The following is a 25,194-nucleotide window of genomic DNA, read 5'->3' as shown; positions in this document are numbered from 1 at the left end:
AAAAGAGGGTACTCATCTGTATTTTGACCTGGGCCAGGTTCCAGTCATCGTTCAAAGGAAATTTTCAATGTTTTGCAGAAAAACGTTTGGAGAGCATTTGTTTAACAATAACTAATTTGCTGTAATGGTATCTGATATGGAACTCTAGATCATACATCTGCTTGCAAAACTATCTTAAATTGTATACATTTCCAGGGAAGAAATATGAAATATTTATTGGGAGACAAATGCAACTGGAAATACTTTTTTATATAAGACTCTTCTTTTCCATGGAAAATTACTATAAACTCTCTCAAACTTAGGATCAGATTCCTTGATTTTAGATGCATTGAAAGCCTGTTAATTAGAAGCAGCATAAATTGAAAAAAAATGGATTTGACTTGTATTTAAAGTTAAAATAATTACATCAGTTTGGCTTATTCTTAGTGATCAGTACGAAATGTGCCTTCCAGCTCAGTAGTAGTTCATAACAGTAAATGCTCTACAGTTCCTGTCCTAAAGGTGACTTTGTTTCAGTTACCCCCAAATATACTGTAGTTTTCAAATTACCTCAGATTTGCTGTAGTGATTGATTTTATAAAAACAAATTTTTAAAAGAAAATTGTTTAAATCCTTGTATTTTATGTGTATCAAAAATTTTTAAGGTTTTTGCAATATTGTCAGTGCCTAATTCTATCCTCATTAAGGTCAATAATTCCCATTTTAGTCAGCTGAAATGGAACTAGACCACTGCCAAGCATTTCAGAAAATCCTACCCTTTAGGGTCAGGGATATCACAACTGTACAGGGATACTGTCCAAGAAGTTAAGATTTAGAAAACTGGTCTACTTGCTGATCAGACTAATTCATCTTTCTTTCTTTTAAATATAAACATTCTGATTTTCAGGTTAGAGCTCTATGTGTGTCTGACTATGCCTTATACAATTAATATGTTATGCCATAAAATCAGAGACTGGAAAACATTTATACCCATTAAGATCAAAAGACATGGAATTCACACTCACCTCTAGTGTGCATCCTTTGGTTAGACCAACAAAATCAGGACTACTCAAAATATTATATGGTGTCCTTGAAATTTCAATCTCTTTGAGGCAACCTGTATATTTCTTTAAGTTCACTTCAGGCCTAAAAAAAATTTAGAAGTACAATATATTTTCAAAAATAGAATTTAGGGAGAACACAGTCAGCCAGACACATATATATGCACTTTCAGATGCACAGATGCTTATTTTTTTTTTAAATACACGCATACACTCAAATGAATACATCTTGCCTTCTACCACCTATCAGCACATATTGCACTCTGCCTTCCATCACTCATCAAAGGTTTAACAGGAGATTCATCTCATCATCAATTGACAATAGTCCTCTTTTACATTTGTTCTTTCTTTTTTTTTTTTTTTTTTTTTTTTTTTTTTTTTTGGTACAAGAGTGCTGTCACCTTCGGTGTTTAAATGGAGTCAGCTATGAAATAAGTAAGTAGTTGTTCTTTAGGCAAAGCAGAAAGATGCAAGCTGGGAAATCATAACAATAATGAAAGACCTTAACTGGAAGTCAGATGTTTCATTCATCTTTTTACATGCTAGATCCTAAGGAAAGAGGAACTTTCACAGCATACAAACATTTTGGATGAAGTCTTTGCCAAAGACTGAAAAAAAATTTAATTTTATTTTTTTTTATGCTTCAGGAATTCTTCATGTTCAGGTGGACTGACATTTGTTTTCTATGTATTTTATATTCCCAGTATCTTTCCTATGAAAACTGCTGCATATTTTCTTGTGGCACAACAATATATTGATTTTCTTAGGCAGTTAAAGAAAACAAACCACTTGGGATTGTAACAGGATCTGCCTATCCATCCAAGGCAGGAAAATATTGTCCTAGAATTGCAAAGTTCCATGGTTTGGCTCATCAGCTGGTTGCCAGAAGAAATGAGAAAACCCCTGAAAATAACACCAAAGCTACCATACTTGAATGCAAAAGTGTGATTTCCCAGGCCTGGGAACACCAGTGTGAGACCACAACTGCTGGCAACATCTGAACCAGGCTTGCAAGAAGAAAAGCCTTATAAAGTCACTTCAGAAACAAAGTTGCCATACATCCCATGGAGAGTAAATCCAAAAAGAAAAAAAGCACTAGTTAATTCCCTCACAATATTATCCATGAGTGTTGACAATTTAGTAGAATGTCTGAATAATATGAACGGCTCAAAAAAAGAAAAATGAATTTGGAAAATATATAAGGAGTTAAAACTGTGGAGAGAAAAAAAGCCCCAACACTTCAGCTCCCTGGAAGGAAAGAAAAGATTTTAAAGAATATTAATTACAAAATAAAACCATTTTGCACAATTCAGCTGCATGTTTTGGTACTGAAAGCCATTCTTTGCATTATAGCCATTCTAGCAAGCGTGGTGTATTCTCTGGAAAATTTACATCCCCAAAAGTAAGCATCTGGTTTACTAAAATAATACTTATTCTGTTTTATTTACAGTCATGAAGCTATGGTCACTTTTCATTTTTGATTTTTTATTTCCTAGCTCTTCCCCAGTTCCTTCATAGACTCATCTTCCCAGCAGCAGCAGTTTTGCCATGCCTTTGTCAGCAGTGCCCAGTCTCCTGTCTTTGCCATCCAGAAACAATTCATTTTCCTACCCCCTTCCTGCCCTGTCCAGTCACAGACTGCCCTCACGCAACAGGCAGTCACTGCTATCTTATAATTCTCAACCCATATGAACTCTACATCCTTGTAAACATTTAACACTTGCTTGATGCTTTCCTAAGACTTCCTTTTTTCCCTTATTCCCTTCCAAAACATACAGAACAAGGTCCAAGCTCTTACAGATCTTGCATAAATTCTTGGCCTTTTTTTTTTTTTTTTTTTTTCTTTTTCCAAATTAGGATCAATTTCAAGGGAACACAAGAAAAGATTTCTGGAGCTTGGGAGGAAATAATCTTTCTCAGGACTGGGGGGAAAGCTGCATTTTTGTAATTCACACCAGGAATTAAGCTGCAAAACAGTGGAGTTCAGTTCGTATCTGAGCATATCCAAGCAAAAGCAATGGACACAAATAGTTGCAAACTGGAACCAGTCAGAAATAGGTGACCCTTCCTATCCCCCTGTTCTTAAACTCAGAAGTGGCAAATTTCACAAAAATCTGCACCTCGCTCTCATACCCTCCTCCGTAAGCACCCCACTGCCTGGCAGCGCAGCGCTGCTGGCCTGACCCGGGACTACGTTGCTCTTGCAGCCTGGAGGTCAGAACCCAACCGGGCAATGCAGCTTGCCCGCAGCTCTGCTTCCGAGGCGTTCCAGTGTCACAAACAAACACAGCTGAAGTAAGCAGCTGCGTGACAAAAATAAAAGTTGTTTGTGTAGGTGTGCGCGCAGCATGTAACATGACAGTGTTAAGCACTTGGGAGCAGCTTTGCTTGTTGCAGCAGGAGCGACTTGCTGAATTAACAGCCTTAGCGTAACAGCTGGTATAAATACTGCCCACACGCTGCTTCTGCGTTGCTGCCTGTGCTTTCAAGCTGCACTTACTAGACACATGCAAGTCATGCAAGTAATCCGATTATTTTTACCTTGCTTTCATACTAGGGTGAGAGAGAAAGGAAAAAAAAAATAAATGAAAATTTCATTAATTGTAGCAAATGATACTTATTAGCAAGGTTCAAAATATTTCACACTGAAGCAGATACGCATCATTTACAAACAACACATAATGGATTGTGAGATTCTACATACACTATCAGGCTATAATAATTAACAGGGTTACTCTGCAACCCGCTACCTTAAAATGTAATCTATGAGATAGATGTTATAATTTGTTGCTATACTTGGTCGCAAGAAAAAGCAAACCATGTAAAAGAATTTGGCAGAACTGACACGACCTGATAATTGCAAAGTCACGGGTACCTCAGCGTCTATTGTTTGCAGTAGCTCAGCTTTGCCCTAATCCCCCTTTCACTATTTTTGATTTTAATTTACCATAACATTCATCTTGCCCCTGTGACTCACGAATCATAGCTGTAGGCAAAATAGTTACCACAGGTCCAAGTAGCTGTGGTACACCAATTTTCTAAGCAACCACAGAGGATTTGCTGGAAGATAATTGCTCTAGACATTTTGTTATGCACGGGTGTGATTTCACAATTACATAATATAGCATTATATTTCATGAGTAAAATACATCTTAGATCTTCTTATTGCTGGGTGATTTGACATCAGAGGTCAGTTATTAACCTAATAAATTAACAAATACGTCCATTCTTTTAGCTGCAGAACAGCCCATGGACTAATCACAACAGTTCCTTGTGCACAAGACCACTTCAAGGCCGTCATTATGGCATGTAGCTCAAGCTGACATAGATTAATGGGCTTGCTTCTGTGTTGCTCATCTGTTCATTGTAGCACAGAATTCTCTTGTTCTCCTCATTGCAAAACTGCTGAATATTCATTTAAACCTTAAGTAAGTTTTTCTGTCTATTTAAAACCATGTGATACAGTCACTAAATTCAAGTATCTGTTATACCATTTCTTTAGCTTATTAAAGCTAGACTTTATCAATAATATTATGCAATATTTTAGAAATAAATATTGGGAATTTTATTTGCGTCAGAAATTCAGGATCAGGCTTCTGTAGGGAAAAGGTTGCCATATTTCATTCTACTTACCTTAAATATGTTATTGCACCATATACTTTCATTCCTGAACACAGGCAGAATTTAATCTAAGGAGTCCAGGGAACTTACGTCTACAAATACTTTTAAATTATGCCTAAATACAATATTTTTATAGATATTAAAAGTATTCTGACCCTGATTATGCAAAAACATGCATATCCATTTAACAGTAGTCCCATGAGCAATAGTTTGTAGTTTAATTTTTCTGCTCATGCACAAGGTAAACTCTTGTGCATAATTTTGTGGAGGTATGGAGCCATTTCTGTAAGTTTGAAGTCACAAATTCAATTCATCAAAAAAAACCAACCCCTTGAAAAGTCATCTACATCATGGTTCTGCGCAGCATCAGAAAGATGTACTGCACCGTTACCGCTATTTCCATCGTATTTGTGCAATGTAAGCTCCGTGAAATACACAGCATATGCAAATAGTGTTGGTCTGCTGTGGCAATGTAGGGCATGTTAGAAACTCACCATTCACTTACTGCAAGTGAACTTGAGAAATATATACAGAAAATAGGATTACACTGCACTTACATTCCCTTACCAAAGGTAAAGAAATTGGTTTGAGCCATGTTACCTTAGATTTCTCAGGGTTGGCAGTCCCCCAAAATATATTTTCTCATGCCCTTTCAAGTTGAGTCCAAAGTGGCTGCCTGTAGAAGTCGTTGCTATGGTCTCTTCTTCATTGGTGTCTATGTCTACAATTGATACGTTGGCTGGAAGAGATTTGAGAATAGTTTCAAAATATCAGACACGAACAATGATGTATTAATGTAAGAAACCAACAGGGAAATATTTGGAGGGTTAGCAGGTGAGAGGAGAGGCAAGGAGGGTTGCATTGTGCAATCAAGAGACTGGATTTCCTACTTGTTAATTATGGGCAGGGGAAGGGACCCACACTTCCCTCTGTTTCCATAACAACCTGAAAAGCTATAGCGAATCTGTATGCTTTATTTTTGTATTTTCTCTAGACCTGTTTCAATTTAGTATGTTCTTTGTGCCAATGTAATTTGGAGCTAACACTTCAGGACAAATTCAAGACAGAAGAGATCATTTTACATCTAATTTGTGATTTCAGTCCAAAGGTTGTCACTTGAGCAGGAGTTTTTAGTATAAAAGTTTGTTAAGCATTGTCATTATGCCTTAGAGACTGGTGATCAGTCACTCTCAACCATTTTCAACCCAAAGCAGTCAGTTGCTGTCATGTCTAATCTCAATCTGGAGTCAGTGATGCACTATATACAACCACCTTATTTAAATGCTTGTTCTGTGTATATTTTTAATGTATGGATTAATACAGAATGCAAGGCTCAATGAGAGAGACGTGACATGCTGAAATGTGCTGAGCAGCCCCCAAGGAAGAAGAGGATATTCTACCATAGAATGCAAAGAAAGGGTTCCTTCCTTCCTTCCTTCCTTCCTTCCTTCCTTCCTTCCTTCCTTCCTTCCTTCCTTCCTTCCTTCCTTCCTTCCTTCCTTCCTTCCTTCCTTCCTTCCTTCCTTCCTTCCTTCCTTCCTTCCTTCCTTCCTTCCTTCCTTCCTTCCTTCCTTCCTTCCTTCCTTCCTTCCTTCTTTTTCTTTCCAGACAGTTAAATGCAAGAGATTGCTTATAATCTACACACACTGCTCCTCCCCATCTACATACCTAAGGAATGAAATGAACCTTAATTTAATTAAAAAAATGTCCAGCCTGATTTCTGGTTAAAGGTGGAATAGATTGAGTTTGGAGATGAAAGACTTGCCACCCTCTTCGGAGATTTCAAAGAGAGGACTTGCCAGAAGAGGTAATGTATAATCCATGGAGAGGAAGGAGCAATGGGAGGACAGGAGTAAGGGTGTTCTCTGATAGAAGCTCTCCCCACAGATGAGTCTCTTGTAGCAGCAGCTGATTAAAATACCTTTAAAGAGAGAAGGAAGGAACCTGAAACCGAACTTCCTAGTTTTTAGGAGTGAAAGAGAATTGAATGGGTGATAGACTTTCCTGCTGTATCTTACTCTAAATAGACTAATTTTCCTTTCATTTTTATATTTTTATCTTTTTAAACACAATATGTTTGAATGGCATGAAAAAATTACAATTACACAACACTGTATTTTATCTTAATACTTCCTGAGTTAAGTATGAACTAAGTTAACTGGCTAACAACAAGGCATTTCTCTTCTAAAGGTGCAGCAAGTATACAAGAGCCAGCTCTGACTCATTTTGACCACTGCTCCAGCTCCCAAGTCTACTTCATCCAAGTGCCAAGAGAGTGGGTCTGTGTTTGAGATGAGGTCGGGTAGAGAGCTGGCACTGCAGGGGATGGAGGAGGAAGAGTCTGTTCAGGGGCTCCTGGTGACTCTGAAGATTCAGAATGCAGTAAGACTTTAAGACACAAAGGCTCTGAGAGTGTTATGGATTGGAATTAATTTGACTGTATTGGGTCTGGCTGAGATGAAGTTAATTTTCCCCACAGCAGCCCTCACAGAGCTGTGCTGTGTATTGGTAGCCAGCAAGGTGTTGGTAACCCACTGGTGTTTTGGCTACTGCTGAGCAGTGCCAGCACACACCAAGGCTGTCTCTCTCCAACGTCTCCCCCCTCCCCCCACACCAGTAGGCTGGGGGTGGGCAAGGTCTTGGGAGGGGACACAGCCAGGACAGCTGACCCCAACTGACCAAAGGGATATTCCATACTGTATGATGTCTGCTCAGCAATAAAAGCTAAGAGAAAGGAGGAGGAAGGGGCGCATTTGTTATTTATGACATTTGTCTTCTGGAGCTACCTCTACACGTACTGAAGCCCTGCTTCCTGGGAAGTGCCTGCATCGCCTGCTGATGGGAAGGAGAGAAAAAAATCTTTTGGTTTTCCTTTGCTTCCACATGTGACCTTTGCTTTTGGTTTATTAAGCTGCCTTTATCTTGACCCATGAGTTTTTTCCATATTATTTTCTCCTCTCCCTGTCCTGCTGAGGAGGGGAGTGATAAAGAAGTTTGGTGGGCACCTGGCCTCCAGCCAAGGTCAACCCACCACAATGGCTCAGGTAAGATTCTGCCAGTCCTATAATTAGAGTAAAAACAATCAAACAAAAAAAATTTGCCAGCACGGTAACCAGCATTCTTTGCGATCTTATCAGATGCCACCACTTCACATTTTGCACAAGTAACACGTTAGTGCCCAGTTGCTTCCATGCAGATTCATATCATGACACTCCGCATATCATTAGGGAGTACAAAATGACTGTTGTGTTTGTCTACTGAGATATGGTACTATGAGTACTGAAGTCATTGCTTTTTTAAGTGCTTTGGGATATGCTTAGCAATAGACGACTGTACAGCATGAAAGCTATTGCTGTCCTAACAAAAATCACACAGGCTTTTATTATGATTTTGAATAACATCAGGGAATTGATGAAAAAGCTTCTATTTTCCTCACTCAGAAGCATTTTAGAATGTAATTTATGCAACTACAAAGCAGAATTATGCCTGAAAATTAAGTTACCCATTCATAAAAATTAAAATTAAATCTGTCCAGGGACATCAAGGGCAACAAGCAAAGCTTCTATAGGTACTTCAGTGATAAAAGGAAGACTAGGAAAAACGTGGGATCTCTCCAGAAGGAAATGTGAGACCTGGTTACCCAGGATATGGAGAAGGCTGAGGTATTCAACAACATTTTTTGCCTCAGCCTTCATCGACCAGTGCTCTAGCCACTCCACCCAAGTTGCAGAAGGCAAAGGTAGGGACTGGGAGAATGAAGAACTGCCCACTGCAGAAGATCAGGTTTGAGACCATCTAAGGAACCTGAAGATGCACAAGTCCATGGGACCTGATGAGAAGCATCCACGGGTCCTGAAGGAACTGGTGGGTGAAGTTAAGCCACTCTCCATCATATGTGAGATGTCCTGGCAGTCTGGTGAAGTTCCCACTGACTGAAAAAGGGGAAAAATAACCCCCCATTTTTTAAAAGGGAAAAAAGGAAGACCTGAGGAACTACAGGCTGGTCAGTCTCACCTCTGTGTCTGGCAAGATCATAGAGCAGATCTTCCTGGAAACTATGCTAAGGCACATGGCAAATAAGGAGGTGATTGGTGACAGCCAACATGGCTTCACTAAGGGCAAACGGTGCCTGACAAATTTGATGGCCTTCTATGACGGAGTTACAGAATTGGTGGATAAGGGAAGAGCAAGTGATGTCATCTACCTGGACTTGTGCAAAGCATTTAACACTGTCCCACATGACATCCTTGTCTGTAAATTGGAGAGACATAGATGTGATGGATGGACCATGCAGTGGATAAGGAATTGGTTGGATGGTCGCACTCAAAGAGTTCTAGTCAATGGCTTGATGTCCAAGTGAAGACCAGTGATGAGTGGCATTCCTCAGGGGTCGGTACTGGGACCATCGCTGTTTATCATCTTTGTCGACAACATGGACAGTGGAATCGAGTGCATCGACAGCAAGTTTGCCAACGACACCAAGCTGTGTGATGTTGTCAACATGCTGGAGGGAAGGGATGTCATCCAGAGGTACCTTGACAGGCTTGAGAGGTGGGCCCATGCAAATCTCATGAAGAGAATGGATTGAGAGCAGCCTTGAAGAGAAAGACTTGGGGGTGTTGATGGATAGGAAGCTCAACATGAGCTGGCAATTTGCGCTTGCAGCCCAGAAAGCCAACCATATCCCGGGCTGCATCAAAAGAAGTGTGACCAGCAGTTTGAGGGAGATGATTCTGCCCCTCTACTCTGCTCTTGTGAGACCCCACCTGGAGTACTGTGTCCAACTCTGGAGTCCCCAGTACAAGAAAGACATGGAGCTGTTGGAGAGAGTCCAGAGGAGGGCCACAAAGATGATCAGAGGATTGGAGCACCTCTCCCATGGAGACAGACTGAGAGAGTTGGGGTTGTTCAGCCTGGAGAAGAAAAGGCTCCAGGGAGACCTTACAGTAGCCTTTCAGTACCTGAAGGGGGCCTGCAAGAAAGCTGGAGAGGGACATTTTACAAAGGCGTGTAGTGATGGACAATGGGTAATGGCTTTAAGCTGGAGGAGGGTAGATTTAGATTAGATGTTAGAAAGAAATTCTTCACTGTGAGGGTGGTGAGGCACTGGATCAGATTGCCCAGAGAGGTTGTGGATGCCCCATCCCTGGAAGTGTTCAAGGCCAGGTTGGATGGGGCTTTGGGCAACCTGGTCTAGTGGAGGGTGTCCCTGCCCATGCAGGGGGTTTGGAACTAGATGATCTTTAAGGTCCTTCCAACACAAGCCATTCTATGATTCTATGATTCTATGATAAAAGGCCTGTTTGACAGTGCAGTCACTCACATGCAACCCACCACACCTGTAATCTAAGCAAAAGAAGTTGCTAAATCACTAGAACTTCATGCTCCCAGCAATTTTGCACATCATCTTCCCCATGATTAGATAGTTAGCTGTACTGCATAGGTAACTGGGAAAGTCACGGTGTTAACACCACAGGAACTCACCTTGTTTTTGAATTCTTGACAGGGTGAAAGATTTCCATCTGCCATCATTATGATTGTGGTTGCTGATAACAGAAGCTGTACCTGAACCCAGATCGTAGCTGACTTTTATACGCCCACCACTGAGTTCTACACTCATGAAATCTTTCTGTTAATGAAAAGGATTAGATACACAAAATATGACTCTCATTCATTTTGGTAAGAGGCATATGACATTAAATAAACACTTTCTTTTCCTGGGTGACAATAGACAACTTTCTTCAAGCTTTTAAAAAAAATCTTCTCAGGCATTTACTGCCCAGGACTGTAAAGTATGAATGTACGCTGCCAACAAGTTCTTTTTTCCCCCTTTCCTTCTCCTTTGGATTGCTAATTTAGTTAGCATTTTGCTAACTTAGCTGCAGTTTTGCTGAGATGTCTGTACTTTTATTTTCTTTGATTGAAGACAGAAATACACATTGTAATTACCTGAAATGAATACTCAATTTTGAGTATATGGCTGTACTACAGATAGTGTATTTACTACATATCTCAGCTAGATTTAAACTTGCAAGGTAGAAAACAACATTAGTAAAGATGGTAAAACTGGCTGCTTGTACTAGGGTTTCCAAGGAGTGCTCTGTACTGATGGAGCAATAGAGAGCTATGAACTATTTTTCTCATCAACCACTGACACCAATATCTAAGCAGTAAATGAAGATGGCTGGCTGGAGGAATGGTATATGCTGCAGTATCTACAGAAAAAGAGCTGGCAAGATACAAATAACCAGGGAACTGGATAGCATGAAAGGCATTAAGTAAGTAATGGTGGAACGATGATCCAGGCATGAATGTACCAGAGAAATTTTAATTATAATGTTGCTTATGGCCAGTTCCACCTGTGCTCAGATCTAGGGGGAATGATAATACTTTATCATGTGCTGAATACTTATGCAAAACTGTGATAATAATGTTATGTATATGAACATAAATTTATGTTAAGAAGAAAAGAGTAAAATTTAACAAACTCAGTATTCTAGATACTTATGCATGTCTATCCATGCATCATGAGAAAGAGCATCCTCAAAATTTTTACACAGTGGGGCAATATCTTAAGAAACAAATTGTATCAGGAACCAGTTGCCTTCCAGCTTCCAGTATTTTTTAGAAGTTCAAGTGAATAATTTTTTCTAGAAAACTACATAAATTAATAGTAATTACACAAAATCATCTAAAATAATTACATTAATTATACTTTCAATATTCAATTATAAAAATAATTAGAAAACTACATAATTACTTCATTATCATAATAAAATTATATCTTTTACTATAGTCAGTCGAAGGAGCACACTCCTCCTCAATAAATCCAGCAATTCTGATAATTTTTCCCAAAATACAGGCCTCTGAAATAAGACGGATTTACAAACACAGTTTTTTGTAAAAGAGTGAGTACTCAGTAATTCTTCAAGAGAACTGGTGTACATAACTTCTGGCCCACATAAAAAGGCCGTGGAAAGGACTCTGTTCCCAGTCAGGCTTGCAAATCAATCTTGATCAGAGATGCTGAAGCTGAGTTATTCCCAATTCTTGTGAGGATCTGGCCAGAAGTCTTTATAAATAACTTATCCCTGTTACCCACACACATTTGATAATGAGTGTGAATAAAAATCTTGAACACCTTTATAACTAATGTTTCTATTCTCTATTTTACCTGTAAAGGCACTATTTGTAGACCTTGTAAAGACATCCTCACCATCACATCCTGTTTGTTGCACCATTCGGTTCCTTTTTACTGCCACTCACATTAAACACAAACTTTTTCTTTATATCAGTAGGACTTCTATCTAAGACTTGTCTCTTCCCATATTCTCCGTGCCCTCATACTATGATATTTTAAACTATGAATGTATAACCACAACTGGCAATGCTTGCACAGGTAAAGATTTGGGATAAATGAAAATTAATTAATAATTTCAGAAAAACTGGAATTCCCCTCAGTCTAACATAATGCTCCCCAGTCAGTAAACACTAGGTAGTCAACTTCCACACTATAACATTGTCTTCACTTGGACAGCAGTGGAGCATCATACCAGACAACATATTACACCAGGATAGTGCTACATTCAATTCCTATTTGTTTTCATAATATGATGACTTCAGCCACTGTAAAGATGGTATAAAACCTGTAAGGAGAGTGGAGGTTAGCTGATTGTTCTTACCAAGTCATCAGTAGCAAGATACATCAGCAAGGCGTTCGATGAGAAGGTCCTGAATTTGAACATGACTGTGGAAATATTGGGGTTCCAGCGGATTGGGCGGCTCACCATGGCGTAGCTGTCACCATCGAACTGGACGGTCCCTTCACTGTCTGCCACCTGTGGGCTGAAAAGGGGCAATTCCAACAAGATTCCTTTGCCGTGTGAGGTGAAAAAAAAAAAAAAAAAAAAGTAGGGGGAAAGGGGAGTGAGGGGACGCCTCTTGGGAGTCTTCTGGAACTTGGTTCGATTTTATATCAAACACTTGTTCTAAGAAGTAAAGCTATAAGGTCAGCTCTTTGGCTGTCCAACACAAAAGCACAGGGAAGATGGAAGGAGGAAGACGGAAGCAGAACCTGTCACATGTATCTCATGGCCTGTAATGACTCATTTTGCAATCCGCCGTGTAAAATTGCATTATGTATTCTTTCATCTTGTAATAAATCTTGGTTTTGTTATTGTTAGTGATTTATTTTACAAATTCTAGAGGGTCACAGATGAAAACCCTGGAAACTGATTCTCTGTTTACCCACCAATTACAAACACCACAAGAGCAGAAGCATGAGCCCCTCCACAGTTTTTGGCATTCCTGTTATTACAGAACAGAAAAGATCAGGCTTTGAGATTGTTTGATATGATTTTCATGATAGACTCTTGTCCATTTCTCTCACACAGAACATACAACTGCAAGACAGCAATCTTTTGGTTTAATCACAAACATAATTTTGAACAAGGGACCTACAAGCTAGGAACATGTTTCCCATTTATCTTGGCACACATACAAGGATCTTGAATGTAGTCCTTTTACCCTCCATAGCTACATTTAAGAGCTAAGCTTTTGCAAATAGATTTTGCAGGAGAACAGGACTCTTTCTGATACTGGAACAATGGGTTAAGGTAAAAGGGAGCCTTTAATACAGTTTTCTACAAATCTCAAGTCTAGCATTCTTTTTTTAATCTCCTTCCCACCCACTCCCACTCCAAGCAGGCAGATCTACACTATCACTAATGAATGAGAAAATTAAATTCAGGCGGAGATGCACAGAAACGTGTAGGCATTTCCACTAGGAATTGCTTGGGACTGAAATGCATATATCCATCATCATGCTCCTTAAATTTCCACCTATGTGTCAAGGGCCTACATTTGCAGTCAAGGAAATGCACCGGTATTTCCAAAATTGTTTCTGTTCACAACTGTAATTTCCATCATTTTCAAAGGGCTAAGTCGTAGCAGGTTGTCAAACTAGCAGCCCAGTTTTGAAAACTAGCCTACTCTGACTTCCCTGACTGGGGCTATAATTACTTTACCTGATGCGACATGAGCTCCATACCATATACAAACACTGCCAAATTCCCTAAAAAACCAGGAGCATCTACGAGGACAGTGCTGCTTTCATGCAGTGGGTCACTGTGAAAGTCATAAACCATGAACAAGGTTGTGAGTGACCCGGAGTCTGTCTTCTTTACATGGTAATTCCCAGGACTGTGCTGTAGTATCAGGTGGTGCTGCTGTATAAGGGTCCTCAGCTTTTGAAGCTGAGACATGACACAAGAAAGTGTTTGAGATTAGTTTGGTGGGAAAGAGGAGCGAAGATGGCTCACAGCTCTCTAAGGACAAGGACACATCCAGAAAGGAAGTAACTTAGGTTGTTTTAAAATTCCTGAAGAGACTTCTGAGCCTACATATGTGAATCTTGGTCCTGCCTGGATGGGCCATTTGCCCTGTCTGGAACCACAGGTCACTGACAAGGATAGGATTTCCCATTCTCTTTGGAGAAAGCAAACACCTTTCTCTAGTGGGAGTCTCTGCTCACTGCACTGGTGGCTGTGAAAGTCACCTTGAGGCATCTGACTCCACCCCATGCTGCATGAGAGCTGCAGGCACCCACACCACAGCTGTCCACGAGCCAGACTCAGTCCAACTGTGGATCTCACCCTCTCCCATGTTTTGACTACTCCTGGTTACTGGTTAGCAGGAGTCTTTCCCTCACAGCACTGTTATACCCTCTTAATTTTGTTAAGACACAGACCACATTTACAACCCAGATTGGAGGCTTCCCCTCTTGGTGTAATTGCAAGCTAACTTCATGTTTCCTACAACTCCCAGCATTGCATACAGACCACAGCTGTCTACTGAAACTTGATGGCTGCTGTGGAAATTCCTGCTGCTTAGCACAGAACGCAGTGTCACCATAGACAGGTTCCCAAAGCAGCATGAGAAACAGTCAGTGCTTTACCTACCTGACAGCACATCCTTTGCAGTCACCTTCGATATCCCTGAAATTCCACAGTCCTATGGGCTTGCTGTCTAGAAAGGTTTCACCCATGCAGCCAGTGAAGGTGGTGACTCTTACAGCGTCTGACTTCTGCAATAGAAAACACAAACCTTGTTAGAATTCAATCTGAAGTGATCTACTGTGTCTGAAAGCGTACCTGGCATGAAAATCACAAATACCAGAAGATACTTCTTAATATTTTAAATATCAAGAGTAATATTTGTATCTGACAAGCCCTCCTATAGAACAACTGATCTGCAAAAATGTGAACTAAACTATGTATCAGTCAGAATGGAAAAGCCCATTTATACTTGAGACTCTGAGGAAGGCCTTGGCAGAACGATTCCCGGCTTCCACATCACCATCAGCTTTCCTGGCTATTCAGAGAGCTGCCCGCTCCCACTTGTTCAAGGTCTGTCCGGGTTCTTGTTTAAGACTTCATAAAAAGGGCTACGAGGAATCTTATCCACAATACAATAAGCAAAGTGTTTCTACTGTACTTAATGCTCAAAAACCTGGAAACAGAGCAGCTCGTCCAAGCTAAAAGACCACTGTGAACTCAACTGGATACACCTGAAAAGTTCATGCTGAATTTTGGATGCAGAAAAAAGTGTAGATGACAAAAGAATTAAAACTCATATCCCATCACAACTCATTAAGCTAGGGTCATGCACATGGGGTAAAGCTCATTAGATTATAACATAGTACCATGATCAAGGCAGTAATATTTGACAGTACACAGAGTACTCAGCTCAAAATTATCCTTCTAAAAATACCTAGTTTCATTTAAATTTCACTTCATCAATATGAGCTGATTGAAAATCTATATACTTAGCTATTTGAGATAGACAAACACCTGCTGTTTTCCATACAGCAATTACGAATATTAAGATCTTGCAAGAGAATATGGAGAAGTGCAACTTGAAAATATTCAAGGAAAAGTATGACTCAAAAGACTTAATGTGCTGGTGATATTTCCCAGGGTAATTGGGAAGGTTTTAATTAGCAACAAGTATGAACTTAATATCACTTCTGAGAAATTCATGACATCTAAGTATCATAGACTTCTACTCAAGTCAGATGAAAGATGTTTTTTAAAACTGAAAATGAGCCTTCTTTTTGAATACAGTGCAAAGATGCATGCAAAAAGGGATGTGGACAAAATCCCAGGACAAATCTAAAGCACTCCAAAACTCAATAATACAAAAAAGCAGATTTCTGAGACAAAGATTTAAAAAATATCAGTGACCTTAACAAATGTCCAAAGAGCTTCATGGTTTTAGAAGAGAGTCTCAGTTAAGGTCTTCATTGTGTGAGCCTGACAACTGTACCACATGATGATAAAAATTCCCAGAAAAAATTATCATTTATCTTTTAATTCACAGACTGTGTCTGAGCAGAGCAAGTCTTATTGTGTTTAAAACCCTGCAAATATACCAGCCATACCAAACTTACAATACATTGTCTCCTGCCTCTGCCCTTATCTAGAGAGAAAAAAGAATTCAGGTTGTTTTTCCTGAATAAGATGAAAAAATGGAGAATTCTCCAGAAAATATCTGGAGAACTCTTATTGACATTGAAAATGGCTGTTCTGGCATCAGACTTTTGCAGCATCCATAATTCCTGTTCGTGTTCTACATTGCACCTCATACTTGATCCTAGAACTGTCTTACGTGCTGAATTGTGCTCACCACCCACCTCTGTCTCACTGCATCTAACTAAAAGAAAAAAAAAAACATTCAGAAAAGGGTTCAGATTTAAATGTTACTGTTTTCCAGGTCCTCTTGTTTACCCTGAACATGAAGAGCCCTTGAACCCTTTTCCCTCTAAGATTCTGCTAAATGTCTTAACTTTTTCCTAAATACACACTTCATTGTTAAATAATTCTTATTGACTAAGTATTATTCAAATACTATTCACATTTAAATATCAAATAAATACCCCAAATAAATACTACTACTAATAAACATGAAGTAAAAGCAGTAGATATAACATTAAATATTCTAAAATTCAAACTAATTTTTCCTCTGACAGTGCAATTTATGCGAGATGATCTTTGTTAGGAGTTGTGACATCTTTTATTGGAGCAGTAGGTACTAGCTTTGGGGTCTGGTTACTCAAATAGTACATATGATCTCTCTTTACACCTTTGCCTCACTTTTTCTACCATCATACTAAGAGCTCTTTATTTAACAATAAAATATCTGTAACACTTAAACCTAGACATGACATCAAGTAAAACATATATTTTTATTAGTCTAATGTGACAGCTTTGCTGTGGAGATTAGGACTAGGCACAAGACTACTTTATGCTGTGGCACAGAACAGCTGATGCTGAATTTCTGTACCATTGATTCTCTGGATTCTTAATGTAAACACGAGAATTTTTTTCAAAGTAGAATTCAGGTGAAAGCTCTGGCCTGGGACGTTTGATGTTCTAGAGCTGTGCAAACATAAATGGTATTACTATATTTCAATACTTGCCCCACTTGTCTTCTGATAATTCAAAAGTAAAATCTAAAATAAAATTAAAACAAAGTTTGGGTTTAGGCTGGCATTTGAGGTTGAAGTTTCATGACTCCTTCGGGGGATCACCCAAAGACAATAAGCCAAAACTCACCTGACCATGCATTTTCTAAGGTCTCAATGGAGTCAAAGAAATTTAAATATTGTATAAATCAGATTCTCAAGTGCTTTTCTAAATGCAGAATGATGAAATTATTCATTTAATCACAATTCTGGCCCTTACGATCGCTACCTGAGCCAGTCTGTCTTCCAAGCTTGCAGTCAGACTGAAGGTTAAGCATTTTAGAGAGGTGGGCAGACACAACCCTACAGCCTCTATGAACTGGTGGGTTTGGGCCTTTGGTCATCGTAGCTACACAGCACTGCAAGCACTGAATAGTCCTGATTCAGCTGAGTGCAGTGTTTATTCCACTGAGGAGTTATGGTGAGTCAAAACCAGGACGTAATGCCAATGCAATTAAATTTGTTATTGGTGAAAACAAGAGTGGAAATTAAAATTTATCCGACATAGCAAAAAGCCAAGAATGAAAGCAAGCTGAGAAGTAAATTAGGTGTGGGAGATAAAGCACCTCTCCCCGGTTTATTTCCATTCCCTTTGAAACAGCAGATCAAAGGGATAGAGTACAGAAAGCCAGTGAGGCCATTCTTGTTTAGGACTAACAGAAGAAACCAAACACGTTTAGTTGCCTCTAGATAGAAAGCAGGAAGGTAGAGAGCAAACCAGAACCTCTGTTTAAGGCTGTAAGGAGAACACAGAAAAAGGTGACAGAAAGGCTGTTTTTTCTAATATGTAATTCTCCAAGAAATTCTTCGATTTACTTCCTTGTCTATTTCCTATATGAAATCAAATTACATAAAAGAAAATGCATGGCAGTTATATAGACCCTTCAAGTTCAATAAGAAATGTCAAGATTCATTGCATCTGCATCTTTAGAACTTGAAAACGTTTGTGATTATTTGTGGATCCATTTCAGATAAAACAGAGAGAATAGATCTGAGTTCTACTTACATGGACCGACTTGCAATTTCTTAGCCCAAAATCTCATGAAATTTTTTCCTGTTCCTGTGAACATTCCTTTAGTGGAATCTACACACTCTATTCCTTTTCTGTGCTCTGATTTTGTCTTTGTCTCTCTAGAAATGTGCACCCACACTATTCTCTATAAGAAAGGAATATGTCTATCCACACATTCCCAAACCAGAGCCATCTAGAGAGTTAAACTTTCTAAAAACTAGAAAGTTGGACCATAAAATATTGTGCTATTTCAGCACTTGAGGACAAATACGTACTTTAGTGTAAGCAAAAGTTCCTTGAGTTCACTCTTTGGGAAAGTCTGAATGTTAGGTGGGTTTTTTTGTTTGGTTTTTTTTTTTTTTTTTTTTTTAATGCTAAATGAGGATTTTTAATTTTTGTAATGTTAACATTAAAAAAATCAAAATATTGATCAGGAACAAAATAGCTCATTTAAATTGTTTTGTAATGAATGCTACTGGAAAATATATGCTAATTAGTACTTATTGGAGAACATTTTTTTGCTGAAAAATTTCTATCCATTCTATTTGGCATAAATCTTCTATTCATTGCCATTAAGTTAAGCCATCCAGAAGCAATGAACAGGCAAAAAGAAGAGAAAATAGGTCAGGGATCTGACACAGGTAGCAGTTAAAAAGAGGGATACTACAGGGGGGAAAACAGGACCAAAAATGAAGAAAATAAAACAGAAATGTCAAAAGTAGACTGCAAAGGACGAAGTGATACTGTGGGTATATGACAAAGAAAATCCCCTCAATGTAAAGGAATATAACTTGTTATACACATTGTTAGGAGACCAGGAATGTATGGAAACAGGAATGAGTTCCCCTCACTATAATACTGAAAGCCTGTTGGGGCAGCAATATGTCCAGGGTAAAGCACCCAGCTGCCCCGCAGGAACTGGTTGTTTGGGCTGAATGCTGCATCAGTACAGCCAGCCACCAGGCTGCTGGTTAGAAATTAACAGTGTGGTCTGTGCACCTACATGTCTAGGTAAATCCCAATAATCTTTCAAGAGTGCAGGTGTACTATTTGCTGATAAAGCACCTACTACAATGATGCCAGCATATAAAAGTTTACTACTTCTACTGTAAGTAATAACCAAAATTGTCCACCTAAACAGCCAGTTAATACACTAGCACCAGCAAGACGTTACCTTTATTTTTTCAGTTAAACCACCAACAAACAGCATGGCATTAGCATCTACATCCAGAATGGTATATCCAGGTGGAGAGACAGCACTGAATGTGGCTGGCACGATGCTGGCTTTAGGACCATCCAGAGCTCGCACTGATATTGTGCCATTTTTCCCAGTCCTGAGATTTTAACAAAATAATTGAAGCATACAGAGTCAGTAGTTAAACCAAACATAGGAAAAGCCTATTTTAGATGACATCTTTTAATAGAGGCATGCATTACTGGTTTGATTATGTTCCATTTTGATACTAATGAATAGACTCTTAGGCCTGTGTAAGTTAAAGACATGATCACAGAACCAGTTTATTTTTTCACCTCAATGTCCTTTTTGAACAAAATTCACTATACAGATGAAGTGGAAGTTTCATTAACTAAAACAAAGAAGTTGCATTTTTTTAAATTATTGTGATGAAATTAGTGTTAAGTAATTGTTTCTTGCTCTAAAAAATGATGCAGGCAAGGTTCCAAATTAAATTTCTGAATTTCATAAGGTTTATTAGATTATATTTGAACTGAAATGAATGATCATGTGATAAAGTACTTCAACTTCCTCCACTGTGATGCAGAGTTTGCATTTTCTGCAGTGGAGCTCTCTGTTGCTTATCAAACAGGCACAAATCCCCTTACATTTAAGGATGTTACCTCATTGTCCTCTATGAACCATATCAGATATTGATGGTAACAACAACAAAAGAATTTGCCATTTGTTAATAGTTTCTGTAGCAGTTTGTTTTCTACTCCTTAGGTTATATTAATGTAGTAACTGGTATGGAAAGGGTTTGCTGACATATTTTTACAATATTTTTCCTCCTAGTCTTCCAGGTATATAGAAAGATTTTTCAAAGGCAACTTGAACCATTTTGAATCCTTTGCAGTAATTTGCTTAGTATTACTTTAGCTTACAGTAGTATGGATAGTAGGTTTCCATAGAAAGCTTACTACTTACCTAACAGACATAAACTGTCACACTATAAATCAGTGTTTCATCCCAGACAGATGAAACACTAATCAACACACATAATTTCTTACGGCACTATAATATGATTGCAGAAATAAGCATGGAGTGTGACCCAAATCCTATCATGTGCGGATGAAGTATCTAGCATCTAGTATGTATCTAGCATGTAAAAAAATCCCTTTGATTTTCTAAGTCCTGAACTTTGCTGCATGCAAAGATGCAAAATTCCCTTTTGTCTAATTAGGGGGGAAAAAAAAAAAAAGATTGGCTTGGGGTATTGAACTAACAAGCAAACTAAAAGTTAAAAGCATACCTTTCAGGAAGAACTGTCATTTTTTGTTAAATAAAGCTTTACTTGAAGAACTTACATTTAGAGCACAGCAAGGAAGACTGCATAACTTAGGCTACTGAATAAGCTAAATAAAGACATTGCTATCCTGTACTTACAGAATTCCTGGATTTAGATAGTTTACTGGATCAGGGCTCTAAGATGGTGGAAAAATCCTATAAGACTATGGTTTTTATGTCTAAAAAACACTCTTCAGAAATTCCTTTGTTTCAGAACCTATTACCCAAAAAACAGAATGAGTTGAGAGTTTTCTTATAGAATAAAATAGAGATGGAAAAAAGTCACTTAAATTAAAAAAAGATTTAGTTGAGACATTTCAGTTTTGATAAATTTCTCGTGAACTATGAAGCAGGGTTGCAAAGTAATTTTGAGGGTTTCCAATCAATGGGGAATACCTTTGTAGATCTATGCCGTCTTGCCTGCTTTGTAGTCAGGGATCTCAAGGCTTTCAATGTGAAAAATGCATATTTGCAAAAAACCACTGGAGCCCTTTGATTACCCACCTGTACCTTGATCTGGCAGCTCTGGAAATCACATAGATGGGACTCTCAGTTTCCTAGTTTCCTCCTAAGTGACATCTAGGATATGTGAACATGTAGTTGCTCCAAATAATTTTAAGTTGGCTAAAGCCATCCACATTATTCTAAAGGATTATTTTTTAAAATTTCCTTTTAATGACAATATTTCACCTTTCATTCCAAAATTAATTGAATAATAAGTAGATAGCTTTCTCTGCAGAAGAAATTCCAAATTTTTACTTTATTTTTTTCAGAAGGTTTATTGATGTGAAGCCCTTTAAAGAATAAAAGTTCTCAATGTAGTAATTGTTGAAGGACTAAGTTGCTAGAGACTTTTTTTTAAACTGCTTAAGTTTGATGCTCTCTGAAAGAAAATCATTGGCACTTTCAATCTATATTGTGCTGAAATCAAGATTCCAGTTTAAAAACATCCAAGTGCAATAATGCAGAAGTCACTGAGCAGAATGACACTTTTTAGGGTGTCTAATATGTCACAAATAGCACGGATGTCTTTCATCTTCAGACAGACTGAAATGCTAACAATGCAGTCTCTTCCATAAATAATTCTTTCTTATTTAAGGAGAACAATTAAGCTTGAAGAAAGAACTTGACTAACTTGACAGCAAAGAGACACTGCTATCCTGTGCATGACAAGTTATCAGGTTAGAAGATACTGTTCTATTGATAGTTAGTTCTGCAAAACTGGAGGATTACAGAAGATGTACCAGCACTGTGTGGCTGATCATCTGAAAAATTTACATAGTGCCATGCAATACAGGGTTTGCTCTTTAGGAGATGATGTAAATGAGATGACTTTTGCAAGTCGTCAACATTGGATTACAAAATACCATGTAGAAACCTCTGCTCCTTGACCTCTTGAAAGCACAGAAAATCTTCATGGGTAAGTATGGCTTACACTTGCCACAGTAGTTTAAGACTGAGTTCTTGCTGAGCTGGGCTGGATGTGTCTACAGTGAACTTGTGATTCAAGCGTCCTTTGTCCTCAAAGGAAGGGCGCTGCTTAAACCCCATCATTAACAGTTAAAACAATGCTAATACTTAAATCACACTTGATTAAGATCACAACTAATCAGGTTCTGCTCCTAATGGAGATCTGCTGAAGTCAGGTGATATTGTTTCACTGATCTAGGGAGCCTCAAAAAATATTCTATCGTGCATTTGACTGTTTCACAAAATTGACATTATTTTTCTATTGCGGACCTGCTTTAAATCATTTTGTCACATACTGTTATGCCAGATTTTCCTTTGTTAATTGATACTTTGATTGATTGCTGTTCTTACTGCAAATCAGATTTGCCTCTATAAGCAGGTAAGTAACTCTGTAAGTGACATTTGTTAAATTCCTGTACCATCAAAGTATAGGAAATTCCTATAGGAAAGGCTATAGGAAAAAACAAATTTTACTTCAATTCCATACAAAAAAAAAATTAAAATATTTCCATGATAACCTCTGCATATACAATAAAATGCAAAGTATTAGTATGCTTTAAATAAAAAGGTGATGAAAATTAAAGGTGTCCCTGGAAAACAGATGCACTAGTTATCAATTTGGTCTTAACACACTGGAAATTTTGGCACAGATGTTAAGTGAACTGAACATCCCTGATCATTACTCAACAGTCAGCTTTTTCATATTTAGATTTCAGTCAGTATGCTGAGTGACCTTGAGAATTTCATAACCTCTGGGCTACCTCATCTCCTCTTTTTAAGGCCCTTTGGGATCCATGATTAAGAACTGCTATCAGCCTTTAAACCTACCATATTGTTATTATCGTGCGTCAATGGCTGTCACCACTGAAATCAATGGCAAAATTCAGCAAGGCCAGAATTTCATCTTATGTCCCCATCCTAACTTGATGCCCTGCTCCAGCTGTTCTGGTGGCCCTGTCAGATTGCTAAAAAAGTCTGTGGCTGGAACTGAGCAGAAATTTAGAGAAAAAAGAGTGAGAGAATGAAATGACTAAAACTCTCCAACAGCTTATGAACAGAGTCAGAGGAGAGTTACTAAATAGACTAAAATGTTCAAAGTTGAAGAATCTTCAGTAGGGTACATGATTTATGAAGTCTGCCTTAAGAATGCAAAATCAGTCCCAAATTCTTCATCTTAATCCCACAAATCCAACTAATGTCTCTGTAATGTAATTCTCCTAAACACTCCTCTGTACTTCAGATTTGTGCAGCTGTAATTGTTCTAAATTGCTGATCCAGCAGTTCATTCAAAACTAATGGCATGCACATCCTATACATCCAGAACAACCAGCTTAATAGGCAACGTGCTTTTGTAGGATGCGTGAATTTTTATACCATGTTCTGGCTCCATATTCTGCTGAAGCAGCTTTTTTGTAAATGAAAGTCTGGCATTACTGTGTCATGAAGCTATTTTAGTATGCATAATATGAACTGGTGAAGATTTCAACAATTCATATCGTACCCCAGTTCGTATTTCCTAGCAATAAGGTTTCATTAAGCCTGCTTCTGGAGACAGTGCCATAATTTTATTTAATTCTCTGCTCTGAATGGATGATTTCTGTGATTTCACTAAATAATTATTTAAACTGGACACCATTTCCTCCTCCGAGAGCTATGGATATAACTGGAATTATAGTACTTTGTTTTCTTTCTCCTTTTTTCTCTTATTTTCTGACTATATTATTGCTTCTATGTTTAATACTATGTGAAATTAACTGTAATGATGCAGGAGGAATTACTGAGGTTCATATCAAATTGTAATATAGACGATGTTACCTAAATTACTAAGATCTGTTCAGAAGTAGAGGATAAAGGATATAAAGTTATGTAATCCTTATGCTGTAATTACTACACCATATGCCATGTGTTTGCTATTTGAATGGAAAATATAAGCTTCAAGTAACAAATGTGAAATTTGAATATTAAGGTATTGGTATTTTTAAACTTCAAAAGCATTCAACAATTGATTTCAAAGTAGAAAGTATAGTTTAACTTTCCACAACATTTTATCCTTGGGTTTTCATAAACTGTATCTTTTTAAATATCTCCAATTTGAAGAGATCTTCTGCTTATGGACATGGCATTTTGAGTAAGAATCAAGATATTGGTGTATGGCAGACTGCATTTGCAGCCCTGTATCAAGACTAGAAATTCAGAAAAGGTGCTCCTCTTTGAAATTCAAGGAAAAAAGAATAGTAGTTATCTGTTTGAGTGTCAAAATCTGCAACTGATTTAATTTAAAAGGAAGCTAGTTGAAGAAGAGAATCAATAGGGTGATATATAAACAGAAGGGAATATAAACAGTCATAGATTGTTGATGCTAGAGGGGAAATATGTGATGAAAATGAATTCTTGACACAGAATAGTTCACATTTCAATAGTAATTGTTGTGTATACAGTTTTGGTACTATTGGATGCAGGTTCAAAAGCTTCCATTAAACCCAACTAGAATTTCTCCTATTTATGACATAATCTTTTTTTTTTTTTAAAAAAAAGATATTTCAAACGTAGCAAACATTTCCATGTAAACCTGAGGTATGCCAACTTGTGGACAGTAGATTAGAAGCAGAACTTGTTAAACGTATCCATTTTTCTTTCTGAACCAAATATTGCAAGTGAAATATGTACTTGCCTAGAAGCTTCAATCCGGTACCAAAACCCATCATCAATGGTCAGATCTGGATACTCTACCCGTCCGACACCAGATCCCACATCCCACAGGAAGCTCACCTTGCCTTTGCGCATCTCTATGGCCAAGAAGTCAGTCTACATGTAAAATATGAAAATAGAAGCAATCTCATACTTTAATTACAGGCAGTTTTCCAGAATTCTTCACATTTCAGAAGGTCTAATAAGGCATCAGAAATCCATATATAGACACTGAAGTACGAACATTAATTCTTACAGTAATCTAAAATGAGATTCTCTTTTTCCTGCTTTCATTGGTTCAGACAAGGAATCTCAAGCC

At 38.2% G+C, this 25,194-nt stretch overlaps 1 protein-coding gene across 2 annotated transcripts in view; it reads right to left on the bottom strand.

The window, feature by feature from the left end:
* Nucleotides 1-25,194, bottom strand: part of LAMA2 (laminin subunit alpha 2) — a 379,509-nt gene that overhangs the window by 23,597 nt on the left and 330,718 nt on the right. For both annotated transcript variants that reach the window (XM_075748052.1, XM_075748053.1), the window contains 7 exons: nt 24,859-24,992; nt 19,371-19,530; nt 14,621-14,745; nt 12,344-12,506; nt 10,146-10,290; nt 5,262-5,400; nt 1,005-1,125 (listed from right to left, as the gene is read on the bottom strand). In XM_075748052.1, the coding sequence (XP_075604167.1) occupies nt 1,005-1,125; nt 5,262-5,400; nt 10,146-10,290; nt 12,344-12,506; nt 14,621-14,745; nt 19,371-19,530; nt 24,859-24,992 (987 nt within the window). The remainder of the gene's footprint in view (nt 1-1,004; nt 1,126-5,261; nt 5,401-10,145; nt 10,291-12,343; nt 12,507-14,620; nt 14,746-19,370; nt 19,531-24,858; nt 24,993-25,194) is intronic.

This window comes from Balearica regulorum, chromosome 3, assembly GCF_011004875.1.
Source record: "Balearica regulorum gibbericeps isolate bBalReg1 chromosome 3, bBalReg1.pri, whole genome shotgun sequence".
NCBI lineage: Eukaryota > Metazoa > Chordata > Aves > Gruiformes > Gruidae > Balearica > Balearica regulorum.
Note: the sequence above shows the minus strand (reverse complement) of the source record. Positions and strands in the feature narration are given on the sequence as shown.